This window comes from Oncorhynchus mykiss, chromosome 26 (assembly GCF_057628025.1).
Source record: "Oncorhynchus mykiss isolate SJ-2025 chromosome 26, ASM5762802v1, whole genome shotgun sequence".
NCBI lineage: Eukaryota > Metazoa > Chordata > Actinopteri > Salmoniformes > Salmonidae > Oncorhynchus > Oncorhynchus mykiss.
Genome location: NC_143047.1, coordinates 40,661,640 through 40,675,359, shown reverse-complemented (window position 1 = coordinate 40,675,359; position 13,720 = coordinate 40,661,640). Strand labels below are relative to the sequence as shown.

Below are 13,720 nucleotides of genomic sequence, written 5' to 3'. Positions count from 1 at the left end.
GAAAGAGACAGGGTTATGTTCTTTCTGGATTCCATTAGAATGACATCACAGAGAAAGAGACAGGGTTATGTTCTTTCTGGATTCCATTAGAATGACAATTGCAGAGAAAGAGACAGGTCTACAACTCTTACAATTCCAACTAATAAATCATGCAAGATAATGTTCTTAATTTTACCTCTAAAGTGGAGATGCTTAAAAATGATTTGTTTTGCTCGCTCTACAGACGTCTATACTGGTCTGTTAATACTAGTAAAGGCACAGTGCGCAAAAATCATATTTTTTCATCAATATTTTTTTTACATTCTGATATTTCAGCACCCCTATCTCCCGCGGCTATGTCCCTCGACTGATTTATATGCATTTATGTGCCAGACCACGCCCATGTGAATGTTTATTGGTCAATAACGGCCATATTTTTTTAGGTACTTGTCTGAAAAATATTGGGTTAAGAGACTTTTGTCCATAGATGCCACATATCCAGTTTTGTGCAGATTGGTCATTCGTTGCCAGAAGAGTAGCGTTTTAAGTGTTTATCACAACATTCTAAATGGCGGAAATCTATAATGGCGGACCTTATGGGTCCCTGAGACAAATGTGTTCCTTGTGAAGAGAGGGAACTAAGTACCGAATTTCATGACTTTAGGTCCAAAGGGGTGAGGGGTGTGACTTTTCAAAGTTTTCATTTTCAATCTCTTGTTATAGCGCCACCGTCTGGCCAATCAGTGTAATTTTGTAAATTCCGGATCTCTATGGCAAGACGTATCATACACCCACCTTTCACTAACATATGAACGAATAAATGGAGACAGATTCACAGTCCCCTCCCCGATTTCATCATGTGGGACAATAATTATCTGAAAGATTGTAGTCTACAGCGCCCCAGAAACGTATGGCTCCTACTACAACCATAGAGTCAAAAACTGTGATAGAGTATTCCAGCCAGAGTAAAGACTGGCTCCTAAAGCTATATCCGGTTGGAAATACGAAAACTTCCGGTGAACTTCCTGGTTTTGTTTGCATAGCGGCTAACTTGGCTAGCTATGTCATTTCCAACTATTTAAAACGCTCTTTGTATGTCCGTGAGTCAAACTGTGTTGGAAACGTTAAAACGCACTCTCTCGTCGACAAGACCTGCAATGGCTTGCTCTTAGTCATGCAAGTAACGTTAGTTGAAATGTAGTAACTGTTAGCTAACGGCTAACTTGACAGCTAATGTAGCTAGGATAGGATGTGCTGTTAGGAAGTTAGCCAGCCAACACTGATTATGTTTCTGCTTATTCGTCTGTTATGCTTCTACTTGTTTTAAATAACTTCTGCGCTATGGACACCGAGGGAATAGAGATCCGTATAAAGACTCCCGTCGGGGATATGGACTCATCCGTGGACTGCCCATCACTTTTGAGCTTCAATGACTTGTTGGTGAGCGCTAGCTACAGTTGCAAAGTTTACAGTTAGCTAGGCTAAGGACCTACAGTGCCTTGCGAAAGTATTCGGCCCCCTTGAACTTTGCGACCTTTTGCCACATTTCAGGCTTCAAACATAAAGATATAAAACTGTATTTTTTTTGTGAAGAATCAACAACAAGTGGGACACAATCATGAAGTGGAATGACATTTATTAGATATTTCAAACTTTTTTAACAAATCAAAAACTGAAAAATTGGGCGTGAAATTATTCAGCCCCCTTAAGTTAATACTTTGTAGCGCCACCTTTTGCTGCGATTACAGCTGTAAGTCGCTTGGGGTATGTCTCTATCAGTTTTGCACATCGAGAGACTGAAATTTTTTCCCATTCCTCCTTGCAAAACAGCTCGAGCTCGGTGAGGTTGGATGGAGAGCATTTGTGAACAGCAGTTTTCAGTTCTTTCCACAGATTCTCGATTGGATTCAGGTCTGGACTTTGACTTGGCCATTCTAACACCTGGATATGTTTATTTTTGAACCATTCCATTGTAGATTTTGCTTTATGTTTTGGATCATTGTCTTGTTGGAAGACAAATCTCCGCCCCAGTCTCAGGTCTTTTGCAGACTCCATCAGGTTTTCTTCCAGAATGGTCCTGTATTTGGCTCCATCCATCTTCCCATCAATTTTCACCATCTTCCCTGTCCCTGCGGAAGAAAAGCAGGCCCAAACCATGATGCTGCCACCACCATGTTTGACAGTGGGGATGGTGTGTTCAGCTGTGTTGCTTTTACGCCAAACATAACGTTTTGCATTGTTGCCAAAAAGTTCAATTTTGGTTTCATCTGACCAGGTCACCTTCTTCCACATGTTTGGTGTGTCTCCCAGGTGGCTTGTGGCAAACTTTAAACAACACTTTTTATGGATATCTTTAAGAAATGGCTTTCTTCTTGCCACTCTTCCATAAAGGCCAGATTTGTGCAATATACGACTGATTGTTGTCCTATGGACAGAGTCTCCCACCTCAGCTGTAGATCTCTGCAGTTCATCCAGAGTGATCATGGGCCTCTTGGCTGCATCTCTGATCAGTCTTCTCCTTGTATGAGCTGAAAGTTTAGAGGGACGGCCAGGTCTTGGTAGATTTGCAGTGGTCTGATACTCCTTCCATTTCAATATTATCGCTTGCACAGTGCTCCTTGGGATGTTTAAAGCTTGGGAAATATTTTTGTATCCAAATCCGGCTTTAAACTTCTTCACAACAGTATCTCGGACCTGCCTGGTGTGTTCCTTGTTCTTCATGATGCTCTCTGCGCTTTTGACGGACCTCTGAGACTATCACAGTGCAGGTGCATTTATACGGAGACTTGATTACACACAGGTGGATTGTATTTATCATCATTAGTCATTTAGGTCAACATTGGATCATTCAGAGATCCTCACTGAACTTCTGGAGAGAGTTTGCTGCACTGAAAGTAAAGGGGCTGAATAATTTTGCACGCCCAATTTTTCAGTTTTTGATTTGTTAAAAAAGTTTGAAATATCCAATAAATGTCGTTCCACTTCATGATTGTGTCCCACTTGTTGTTGATTCTTCACAAAAAAATACAGTTTTATATCTTTATGTTTGAAGCCTGAAATGTGGCAAAAGGTCACAAAGTTCAAGGGGGCCGGATACTTTAGCAAGGCACTGTAGCTAGTTAGCAACTGTTTTGCTTTACCGTTCATATCTTTCTAAATCTATTTTGCAGGTCGCTATAAGGGATGTCATGCCCGAAACCACAATCACTGCGTTTGAATGTAAGTTACCTCATGAAAAGATTGACATTCTGAGATTTCATCAGCCTGGTTTCCTGTTGTGGAGACAGTTTTTCATTACACCAACCAAATGTTTTAGTCCGTTTGGCAGACTTCTACACAACTATGTTTAGTTACAACTGAAAAGCTCAGTCTACTACTAGTACTCAGTTGCTACTTAACTTGCCTTTTTGGCTGTACTGTCCTTAATACCCAATAAGATTGATTGTCTTCAGTTTTTGCACACCAAAAGGATCGTGTAGGCTATGTTCCTGGGTGCAAGTTGCCTCTAGACACTGATCTTGGGTCAGTAGCATTTCCCCCACTAATGGTAGTGGTTAGGATGGGGAAGCTGATCCAAGATCGGTACTAGGGGGGAACGTATTGCCTGGACCATTACGCCTGCTTCCATTAAAGGCTCAATATTTAAACTCTAGTCCTCACGTGTCTGATTTTCTTATCCTGTAACTTTAGGATGAATGAATTGCTTTGTTGGATGTTATACATTGGCTTTCACAGTTACAAAGCAGTAACACTCCTGGTACAAGTCACATATACAATTCCCCACTGGAGACCAGGGTTCAATCCCTGCATCCACCTTTCCTATTGTGACCCCCACCTGCCAAAACCCTGCTCTGATTTCCAAACTGTTTCAATAAAGTGTCAAAATACCTTCCAAAATATATATATTTGAATACACATCACTGGACCTTGAGTGCTGAAGTTAATAACATGGAATCATATTCTTAACAATTTGCTGTATTGATTTTGTTCAAATTAATCAATCTCTATTTAAACTATCATGATGATGACAGCCCAGTAACTATAGCTGTTAATGATAACACAGCCCAGTAACTACAGCTGTTAATGATAACACAGCCCTGTAACTACAGCTGTTAATGATAACACAGCACTGTAACTACAGCTGTTAATGATAACACAGCCCAGTAACTACAGCTGTTAATGATGACACAGCCCAGTAACTACAGCTGTTAATGATGACACAGCCCAGTAACTACAGCTGTTAATGATGACACAGCCCAGTAACTACAGCTGTTAATGATAACACAGCCCAGTAACTACAGCTGTTAATGATGACACAGCCCAGTAACTACAGCTGTTAATGATGACACAGCCCAGTAACTACAGCTGTTAATGATAACACAGCACTGTAACTACAGCTGTTAATGATGACAGCCCAGTAACTACAGCTGTTAATGATAACACAGCCCAGTAACTACAGCTGTTAATGATGACACAGCACTGTAACTACAGCTGTTAATGATAACACAGCCCAGTAACTACAGCTGTTAATGATGACACAGCCCAGTAACTACAGCTGTTAATGATGACACAGCCCAGTAACTATAGCTGTTAATGATGACACAGCCCAGTAACTACAGCTGTTAATGATGACACAGCCCAGTAACTACAGCTGTTAATGATGACACAGCCCAGTAACTACAGCTGTTAATGATGACACAGCCCAGTAACTACAGCTGTTAATGATAACACAGCCCAGTAACTATAGCTGTTAATGATAACACAGCCCTGTAACTACAGCTGTTAATGATAACACAGCCCAGTAACTACAGCTGTTAATGATAACACAGCCCAGTAACTATAGCTGTTAATGATAACACAGCCCAGTAACTACAGCTGTTAATGATAACACAGCCCTGTAACTACAGCTGTTAATGATGACACAGCCCAGTAACTATAGCTGTTAATGATAACACAGCCCTGTAACTACAGCTGTTAATGATAACACAGCCCTGTAACTACAGCTGTTAATGATAACACAGCCCTGTAACTACAGCTGTTAATGATAACACAGCCCTGTAACTACAGCTGTTAATGATAACACAGCCCAGTAACTACAGCTGTTAATGATAACACAGCCCAGTAACTACAGCTGTTAATGATAACACAGCCCTGTAACTACAGCTGTTAATGATAACACAGCCCAGTAACTACAGCTGTTAATGATAACACAGCCCAGTAACTACAGCTGTTAATGATGACACAGCCCAGTAACTACAGCTGTTAATCTGTGTTTCAGATGAGGATGAGGTGGGCGATAGAATCACTGTGAGGAGTGATGAAGAACTCAAAGCCATGTTGTCATATGTGAGTATTGTTCTTTTCAACATGACACTTTGTTGGACTCCCATACCCCCAGTTTACCTGACTAGACTCCCATATCCCCAGTTTACCTGACTAGACTCCCATACCCCCAGTTTACCTGACTAGACTCCCATACCCCCAGTTTACCTGACTACACTCCCATAACACCAGTTCACCTGACTAGCCTCCCATACCCCCAGTTTACCTGACTAGCCTCCCATACCCCCAGTTTACCTGACTAGCCTCCCATACCCCCAGTTTACCTGACTACACTCCCATAACACCAGTTCACCTGACTAGCCTCCCATACCCCCAGTTTACCTGACTAGCCTCCCATACCCCCAGTTTACCTGACTAGACTCCCATACCCCCAGTTTACTTGACTAGACTCCTATACCCCCAGTTTACCTGACTAGACTCCCATACCCCCAGTTTACCTGACTAGGCTCCCATACCCCCAGTTTACCTGACTAGACTCCTATAACCTCAGTTTACCTGACTAGACTCCTAATACCCCCAGTTTACCTGACTAGACTCCCATACCCCCAGTTTACCTGACTAGACTCCCATACCCCCAGTTTACCTGACTAGCCTCCCATACCCCCAGTTTACCTGACTAGACTCCCATACCCCCAGTTTACCTGACTAGCCTCCCATACCCCCAGTTTACCTGACTAGCCTCCCATACCCCCAGTTTACCTGACTAGACTCCCATACCCCCAGTTTACCTGACTAGACTCCCATACCCCCAGTTTACCTGACTAGACTCCCATACCCCCAGTTTACCTGACTAGACTCCCATACCCCCAGTTTACCTGACCTAGACTCCCATACCCCCAGTTTACCTGACCTAGACTCCCATACCCCCAGTTTACCTGACTAGACTCCCATACCCCCAGTTTACCTGACTAGACTCCTATAACAACAGTGTGCCTGACTGCACTACCATAACAACAGTGTGCCTGACTGCACTGCCATAACAACAGTGTGCCTGACTGCACTGCCATAACAACAGTGTGCCTGACTGCACTGCCATAACAACAGTGTGCCTGACTGCACTACCATAACAACAGTTTACCTGACTACACTACCATAACAGTTTACCTGACTACACTGCCATAACGACAGTTTACCTGACTACTCTGCCATAACGACAGTTTACCTGACTACTCTGCCATAACGACAGTTTACCTGACTACACTGCCATAACGACAGTTTATCTGACTACACTGCTATAACGACAGTTTACCTGACTACACTGCCATAACGACAGTTTACCTGACTACACTGCCATAACGACAGTTTACCTGACTACTCTGCCATAACGACAGTTTACCTGACTACTCTGCCATAACGACAGTGTACCTGACTACACTGCCATAACGACAGTTTACCTGACTACACTGCCATAACGACAGTTTCCCTGACTACACTGCCATAACGACAGTTTACCTGACTACACTGCCATAACGACAGTTTACCTGACTACACTCCTATTACAACAGTTTACCTGACTACACTCCTATAACAACAGTGTGCCTGACTACTCTGCCATAAGAACAGTTTACCTGACTACACTGCCATAACAACAGTTTACCTGACTACACTGCCATAACAACAGTTTACCTGACTACACTGCCATAACAACAGTTTACCTGACTACACTGCCATAACAACAGTTTACCTGACTACACTGCCATAACAACAGTTTACCTGACTACACTGCCATAACATCAGTTTACCTGACTACTCTGCCATAACAACAGTTTACCTGACTACTCTGCCATAACAACAGTGTGCCTGACTACTCTGCCATAACAACAGTTTACCTGACTACACTGCCATAACAACAGTTTACCTGACTAAGGGGATGTTTAGTCTCGGTGTGGGTTTTCCTTGTGCCAAGTGTTATAATCAAGAAGGACAAATCATTGAAGTGTTTTCTCCTGAATGTTCGTTTTTGGTCCAGTACACAAGTCACGTTCGCAAGTAGCGTTCGCAAGTGAGGTTCGCAAGTGAGGTTCGCACGTGAGGTTCGCACGTGAGGTTCGCAAGTGAGGTTCGCACGTGAGGTTCGCACGTGAGGTTCGCACGTGAGGTTCGCACGTGAGGTTCGCAAGTGAGGTTCGCCAATAACGAACGCAAGTAACGAACGCAAGTTGCGTTCGCAAGTAACATTCATGAGTAACACCGTAATTGTTTATTGCACATCAACAGTTGGTGGAACCGTTTCCATTTTAGGGAGGAACCTTGTGGACGTTGCAGAGGTGAGCTGAGTTCTCCTGGTATTTACAGAGGTCCCAACTTATAATTACGTTTCCTTTCACATCCTTAAAAAAAACATATAAATGAACAGTGACATCATATAGGCTAATTAAAGTTACATTGACAAATAAAAATACAAATGAAACCCCCCCCCCAAAAAAAAATCTATTTTCTGGTGTGGGTCTTTTCGATTGAGACGACAGCCTTTGTGTTGAATGAGTGTTGCTATGGCCAAAGATTGAAAATAACACTGCATTTGGAAACTAAATTATCTCCTGTTGAAGAATTCTTAAAAATGGAATAAAGTAAATATAATTACTGACCCCGGTATACCATTGAGGCAGCAATTATAACCTTCTTTTTCACTCCGCTATTGAGTGTTTTTTGTTGAAGGGGGGGGGAAGCTATTAAAAATCTATTACAACAGATCTTTTCACCCAGGGCCACAGTGTGCTCATTGCTAAGCAGACTGGTAAAGATGACAAGTAACTCTACATATTTCTGTCTCCTACAACAAAGCACTGTATGTGGGTGATTCCACGCCAGTGGGAGGAAGAACATACTTTTTGCTATCTCGGATTGTTGTAGCAATTCTCACATAGAAACTTCATTGGGAGGAAGGATGTCTGACGTGGTTTTTAATATATATATTTGTTTTACATTTGTGCCACGTTTGAGAGAATCCTGATGAATGTGTCCGTTGTAGACCCTTTTTAAACCTTTACAATCCTCCTGTAAGATCTTATGCTCCATGAACCAGACATGTTATACTCCTTATAGTCTGCTTTAACATATGGAGTACATCTAGATTCTTATGTACATTTTCACATTCATTTATTCAACAGAAAAAATATAGATATTTCTGCAAATTCAAAAAGGACACTTTTGAGATTATTATTATTTTTAAAATTTTGAAGAAATGAATGTGGACATTTTTATTTTAGAATCGGGAAAATATGTTAGAGCACACTATATGAAGTATAATGGCACCAAGCTGTACGGTTCATAGATCGTAAGGTCTTACAGGAAGCATGTACAGGTCTATACAATGGGCCGCTTTCATCATGATTTTCTTTTTAAATACAACATGTAGAAACACAAGTCAAACATCCTTCCTCCCAGTGAAGTTCCTATGTGAGAATCGGCAGAACATTACAAAAATATTCATCATCTCCCGCTAACGTGGAATCGCCCGTGTCTGATGTGCCAGTCGGCGTCGTCATGGTAACACGTGATCTTTTCGGCAAGTGCCGCCAACCTTCAGTCCTCTGCATTGGACCGCGTTTAGGCAAAAGAGTGACAGCAATAAAATAAAGATGTGTTATTGACTTCACCAAGGCTGCGAAGGGAATTAAACACGTCCACACGTTTTATTTCAGCCTTTGAGCTCAAATGGAGAGAGAAGTGAGGCTTTGTATAGCCATTTAAAATGTTTAATGGACGTATGTACCTTATAGGTCTATGCCTTCATGTTGAGGAAGTAACAGGACACTCAAATGTGTTATGTTTCTATAGAAACCTGTCTGTTGTACAGAGGCTATACTTGTTATGTTTCAATAGAAACCTGTCTGTTGTATAGAGGCTATACTTGTTATGTTTCTATAGAAACCTGTCTGTTGTACAGAGGCTATACTTGTTATGTTTCTATAGAAACCTATCTGTTGTACAGAGGCTATACTTGTTATGTTTCTATAGAAACCTGTCTGTTGTATAGAGGCTATACTTGTTATGTTTCTATAGAAACCTGTCTGTTGTATAGAGGCTATACTTGTTATGTTTCTATAGAAACCTGTCTGTTGTACAGAGGCTATACTTGTTATGTTTCTATAGAAACCTGTCTGTTGTACAGAGGCTATACTTGTTATGTTTCTATAGAAACCTATCTGTTGTACAGAGGCTATACTTGTTATGTTTCTATAGAAACCTATCTGTTGTACAGAGGCTATACTTGTTATGTTTCTATAGAAACCTATCTGTTGTACAGAGGCTATACTTGTTATGTTTCTATAGAAACCTATCTGTTGTATAGAGGCTATACTTGTTATGTTTCTATAGAAACCTATCTGTTGTACAGAGGCTATACTTGTTATGTTTCTATAGAAACCTATCTGTTGTACAGAGGCTATACTTGTTATGTTTCTATAGAAACCTATCTGTTGTACAGAGGCTATACTTGTTATGTTTCTATAGAAACCTATCTGTTGTACAGAGGCTATACTTGTTATGTTTCTATAGAAACCTATCTGTTGTACAGAGGCTATACTTGTTATGTTTCTATAGAAACCTATCTGTTGTATAGAGGCTATACTTGTTATGTTTCTATAGAAACCTATCTGTTGTATAGAGGCTATACTTGTTATGTTTCTATAGAAACCTATCTGTTGTACAGAGGCTATACTTGTTATGTTTCTATAGAAACCTATCTGTTGTATAGAGGCTATACTTGTTATGTTTCTATAGAAACCTATCTGTTGTATAGAGGCTATACTTGTTATGTTTCTATAGAAACCTATCTGTTGTACAGAGGCTATACTTGTTATGTTTCTATAGAAACCTATCTGTTGTACAGAGGCTATACTTGTTATGTTTCTATAGAAACTTATCTGTTGTATAGAGGCTATACTTGTTATGTTTCTATAGAAACCTGTCTGTTGTACAGAGGCTATACTTGTTATGTTTCTATAGAAACTTATCTGTTGTATAGAGGCTATACTTGTTATGTTTCTATAGAAACCTGTCTGTTGTACAGAGGCTATACTTGTTATGTTTCTATAGAAACCTATCTGTTGTACAGAGGCTATACTTGTTATGTTTCTATAGAAACCTATCTGTTGTACAGAGGCTATACTTGTTATGTTTCTATAGAAACCTATCTGTTGTATAGAGGCTATACTTGTTATGTTTCTATAGAAACCTATCTGTTGTACAGAGGCTATACTTGTTATGTTTCTATAGAAACCTATCTGTTGTACAGAGGCTATACTTGTTATGTTTCTATAGAAACCTATCTGTTGTACAGAGGCTATACTTGTTATGTTTCTATAGAAACCTATCTGTTGTACAGAGGCTATACTTGTTATGTTTCTATAGAAACCTGTCTGTTGTACAGAGGCTATACTTGTTATGTTTCTATAGAAACCTATCTGTTGTACAGAGGCTATACTTGTTATGTTTCTATAGAAACCTGTCTGTTGTATAGAGGCTATACTTGTTATGTTTCTATAGAAACCTATCTGTTGTACAGAGGCTATACTTGTTATGTTTCTATAGAAACCTATCTGTTGTATAGAGGCTATACTTGTTATGTTTCTATAGAAACCTGTCTGTTGTACAGAGGCTATACTTGTTATGTTTCTATAGAAACCTGTCTGTTGTACAGAGGCTATACTTGTTATGTTTCTATAGAAACCTATCTGTTGTACAGAGGCTATACTTGTTATGTTTCTATAGAAACCTATCTGTTGTACAGAGGCTATACTTGTTATGTTTCTATAGAAACCTGTCTGTTGTACAGAGGCTATACTTGTTATGTTTCTATAGAAACCTGTCTGTTGTATAGAGGCTATACTTGTTATGTTTCTATAGAAACCTGTCTGTTGTATAGAGGCTATACTTGTTATGTTTCTATAGAAACCTGTCTGTTGTACAGAGGCTATACTTGTTATGTTTCTATAGAAACCTGTCTGTTGTATAGAGGCTATACTTGTTATGTTTCTATAGAAACCTATCTGTTGTACAGAGGCTATACTTGTTATGTTTCTATAGAAACCTATCTGTTGTACAGAGGCTATACTTGTTATGTTTCTATAGAAACCTGTCTGTTGTATAGAGGCTATACTTGTTATGTTTCTATAGAAACCTATCTGTTGTACAGAGGCTATACTTGTTATGTTTCTATAGAAACCTATCTGTTGTACAGAGGCTATACTTGTTATGTTTCTATAGAAACCTATCTGTTGTACAGAGGCTATACTTGTTATGTTTCTATAGAAACCTGTCTGTTGTACAGAGGCTATACTTGTTATGTTTCTATAGAAACCTATCTGTTGTACAGAGGCTATACTTGTTATGTTTCTATAGAAACCTGTCTGTTGTATAGAGGCTATACTTGTTATGTTTCTATAGAAACCTATCTGTTGTACAGAGGCTATACTTGTTATGTTTCTATAGAAACCTATCTGTTGTATAGAGGCTATACTTGTTATGTTTCTATAGAAACCTGTCTGTTGTACAGAGGCTATACTTGTTATGTTTCTATAGAAACCTGTCTGTTGTACAGAGGCTATACTTGTTATGTTTCTATAGAAACCTATCTGTTGTACAGAGGCTATACTTGTTATGTTTCTATAGAAACCTATCTGTTGTACAGAGGCTATACTTGTTATGTTTCTATAGAAACCTGTCTGTTGTACAGAGGCTATACTTGTTATGTTTCTATAGAAACCTGTCTGTTGTATAGAGGCTATACTTGTTATGTTTCTATAGAAACCTGTCTGTTGTATAGAGGCTATACTTGTTATGTTTCTATAGAAACCTGTCTGTTGTACAGAGGCTATACTTGTTATGTTTCTATAGAAACCTGTCTGTTGTATAGAGGCTATACTTGTTATGTTTCTATAGAAACCTATCTGTTGTACAGAGGCTATACTTGTTATGTTTCTATAGAAACCTATCTGTTGTACAGAGGCTATACTTGTTATGTTTCTATAGAAACCTGTCTGTTGTATAGAGGCTATACTTGTTATGTTTCTATAGAAACCTATCTGTTGTACAGAGGCTATACTTGTTATGTTTCTATAGAAACCTATCTGTTGTACAGAGGCTATACTTGTTATGTTTCTATAGAAACCTATCTGTTGTACAGAGGCTATACTTGTTATGTTTCTATAGAAACCTGTCTGTTGTATAGAGGCTATACTTGTTATGTTTCTATAGAAACCTGTCTGTTGTACAGAGGCTATACTTGTTATGTTTCTATAGAAACCTGTCTGTTGTATAGAGGCTATACTTGTTATGTTTCTATAGAAACCTATCTGTTGTACAGAGGCTATACTTGTTATGTTTCTATAGAAACCTGTCTGTTGTACAGAGGCTATACTTGTTATGTTTCTATAGAAACCTATCTGTTGTATAGAGGCTATACTTGTTATGTTTCTATAGAAACCTATCTGTTGTACAGAGGCTATACTTGTTATGTTTCTATAGAAACCTATCTGTTGTATAGAGGCTATACTTGTTATGTTTCTATAGAAACTTATCTGTTGTATAGAGGCTATACTTGTTATGTTTCTATAGAAACCTGTCTGTTGTACAGAGGCTATACTTGTTATGTTTCTATAGAAACCTATCTGTTGTACAGAGGCTATACTTGTTATGTTTCTATAGAAACCTGTCTGTTGTATAGAGGCTATACTTGTTATGTTTCTATAGAAACCTGTCTGTTGTACAGAGGCTATACTTGTTATGTTTCTATAGAAACCTATCTGTTGTATAGAGGCTATACTTGTGTTTGGAACACATCTCTCCTGTTTTGTCTTGTTGATTTACTTTTCAAGTCCCCCCCCCCCCCCCCCGCGTGATGTTACCATCTTCCTTCATAGTTACTGTTCACATCACGGACATTAAGAGTAATGACTTGTAAATGGGCTTCTTCACGAGGTACACTGAAAAGCTAAATGAACTATCCGTTTTTATTATTTATTATTCAGTACTTAAAGTTTCGCCTCATTAAAAAGCAGGCCCCCCTGGGCGGAGAATATTTGTCAAAATCTACTCTTCATCTGGGGATGTCTTTTACCCCCCATCAGCTTACAATGATGGCTCTGTAGCCACAGGCTGAATCTCCTCTGTTTCAGGGACTTTATTACTCCTACGTCTTGGATGCTTTGTTGTCATTGGGTAACATCGGGTATCCCAGGGTTTGCTGGTGCTAGTGTGAAGCTGATTGAACGGGCAGAGTGGCCTAGACAGCTGTAGTGGTGTCGAGCTGTAGTGAGAGGGAGGACGGGGAACATATTGACCTTGCCTTGATTGATTTACAAGTCCCTCGCCCTAAGGGGATACTTTTTTGACTATTTTCCCCCACAATCAAATGAAATTAAGTTGCATTGGTCAAATGCGCCGATTACAACAG

General features: G+C 39.6%; 1 protein-coding gene across 2 annotated transcripts in view; it reads left to right on the top strand.

Moving 5' to 3' along the window:
- The first annotated feature begins 728 nt into the window (after positions 1-728).
- Positions 729-13,720, top strand: part of map2k5 (mitogen-activated protein kinase kinase 5) — a 130,320-nt gene continuing 117,328 nt past the window's right edge. For both annotated transcript variants that reach the window (XM_036963467.2, XM_090223074.1), the window contains exons 1-3: positions 729-1,419; positions 3,150-3,198; positions 5,258-5,325. In XM_036963467.2, the coding sequence (XP_036819362.2) occupies positions 1,288-1,419; positions 3,150-3,198; positions 5,258-5,325 (249 nt within the window). In that variant the 5' untranslated portion in view covers positions 729-1,287. The remainder of the gene's footprint in view (positions 1,420-3,149; positions 3,199-5,257; positions 5,326-13,720) is intronic.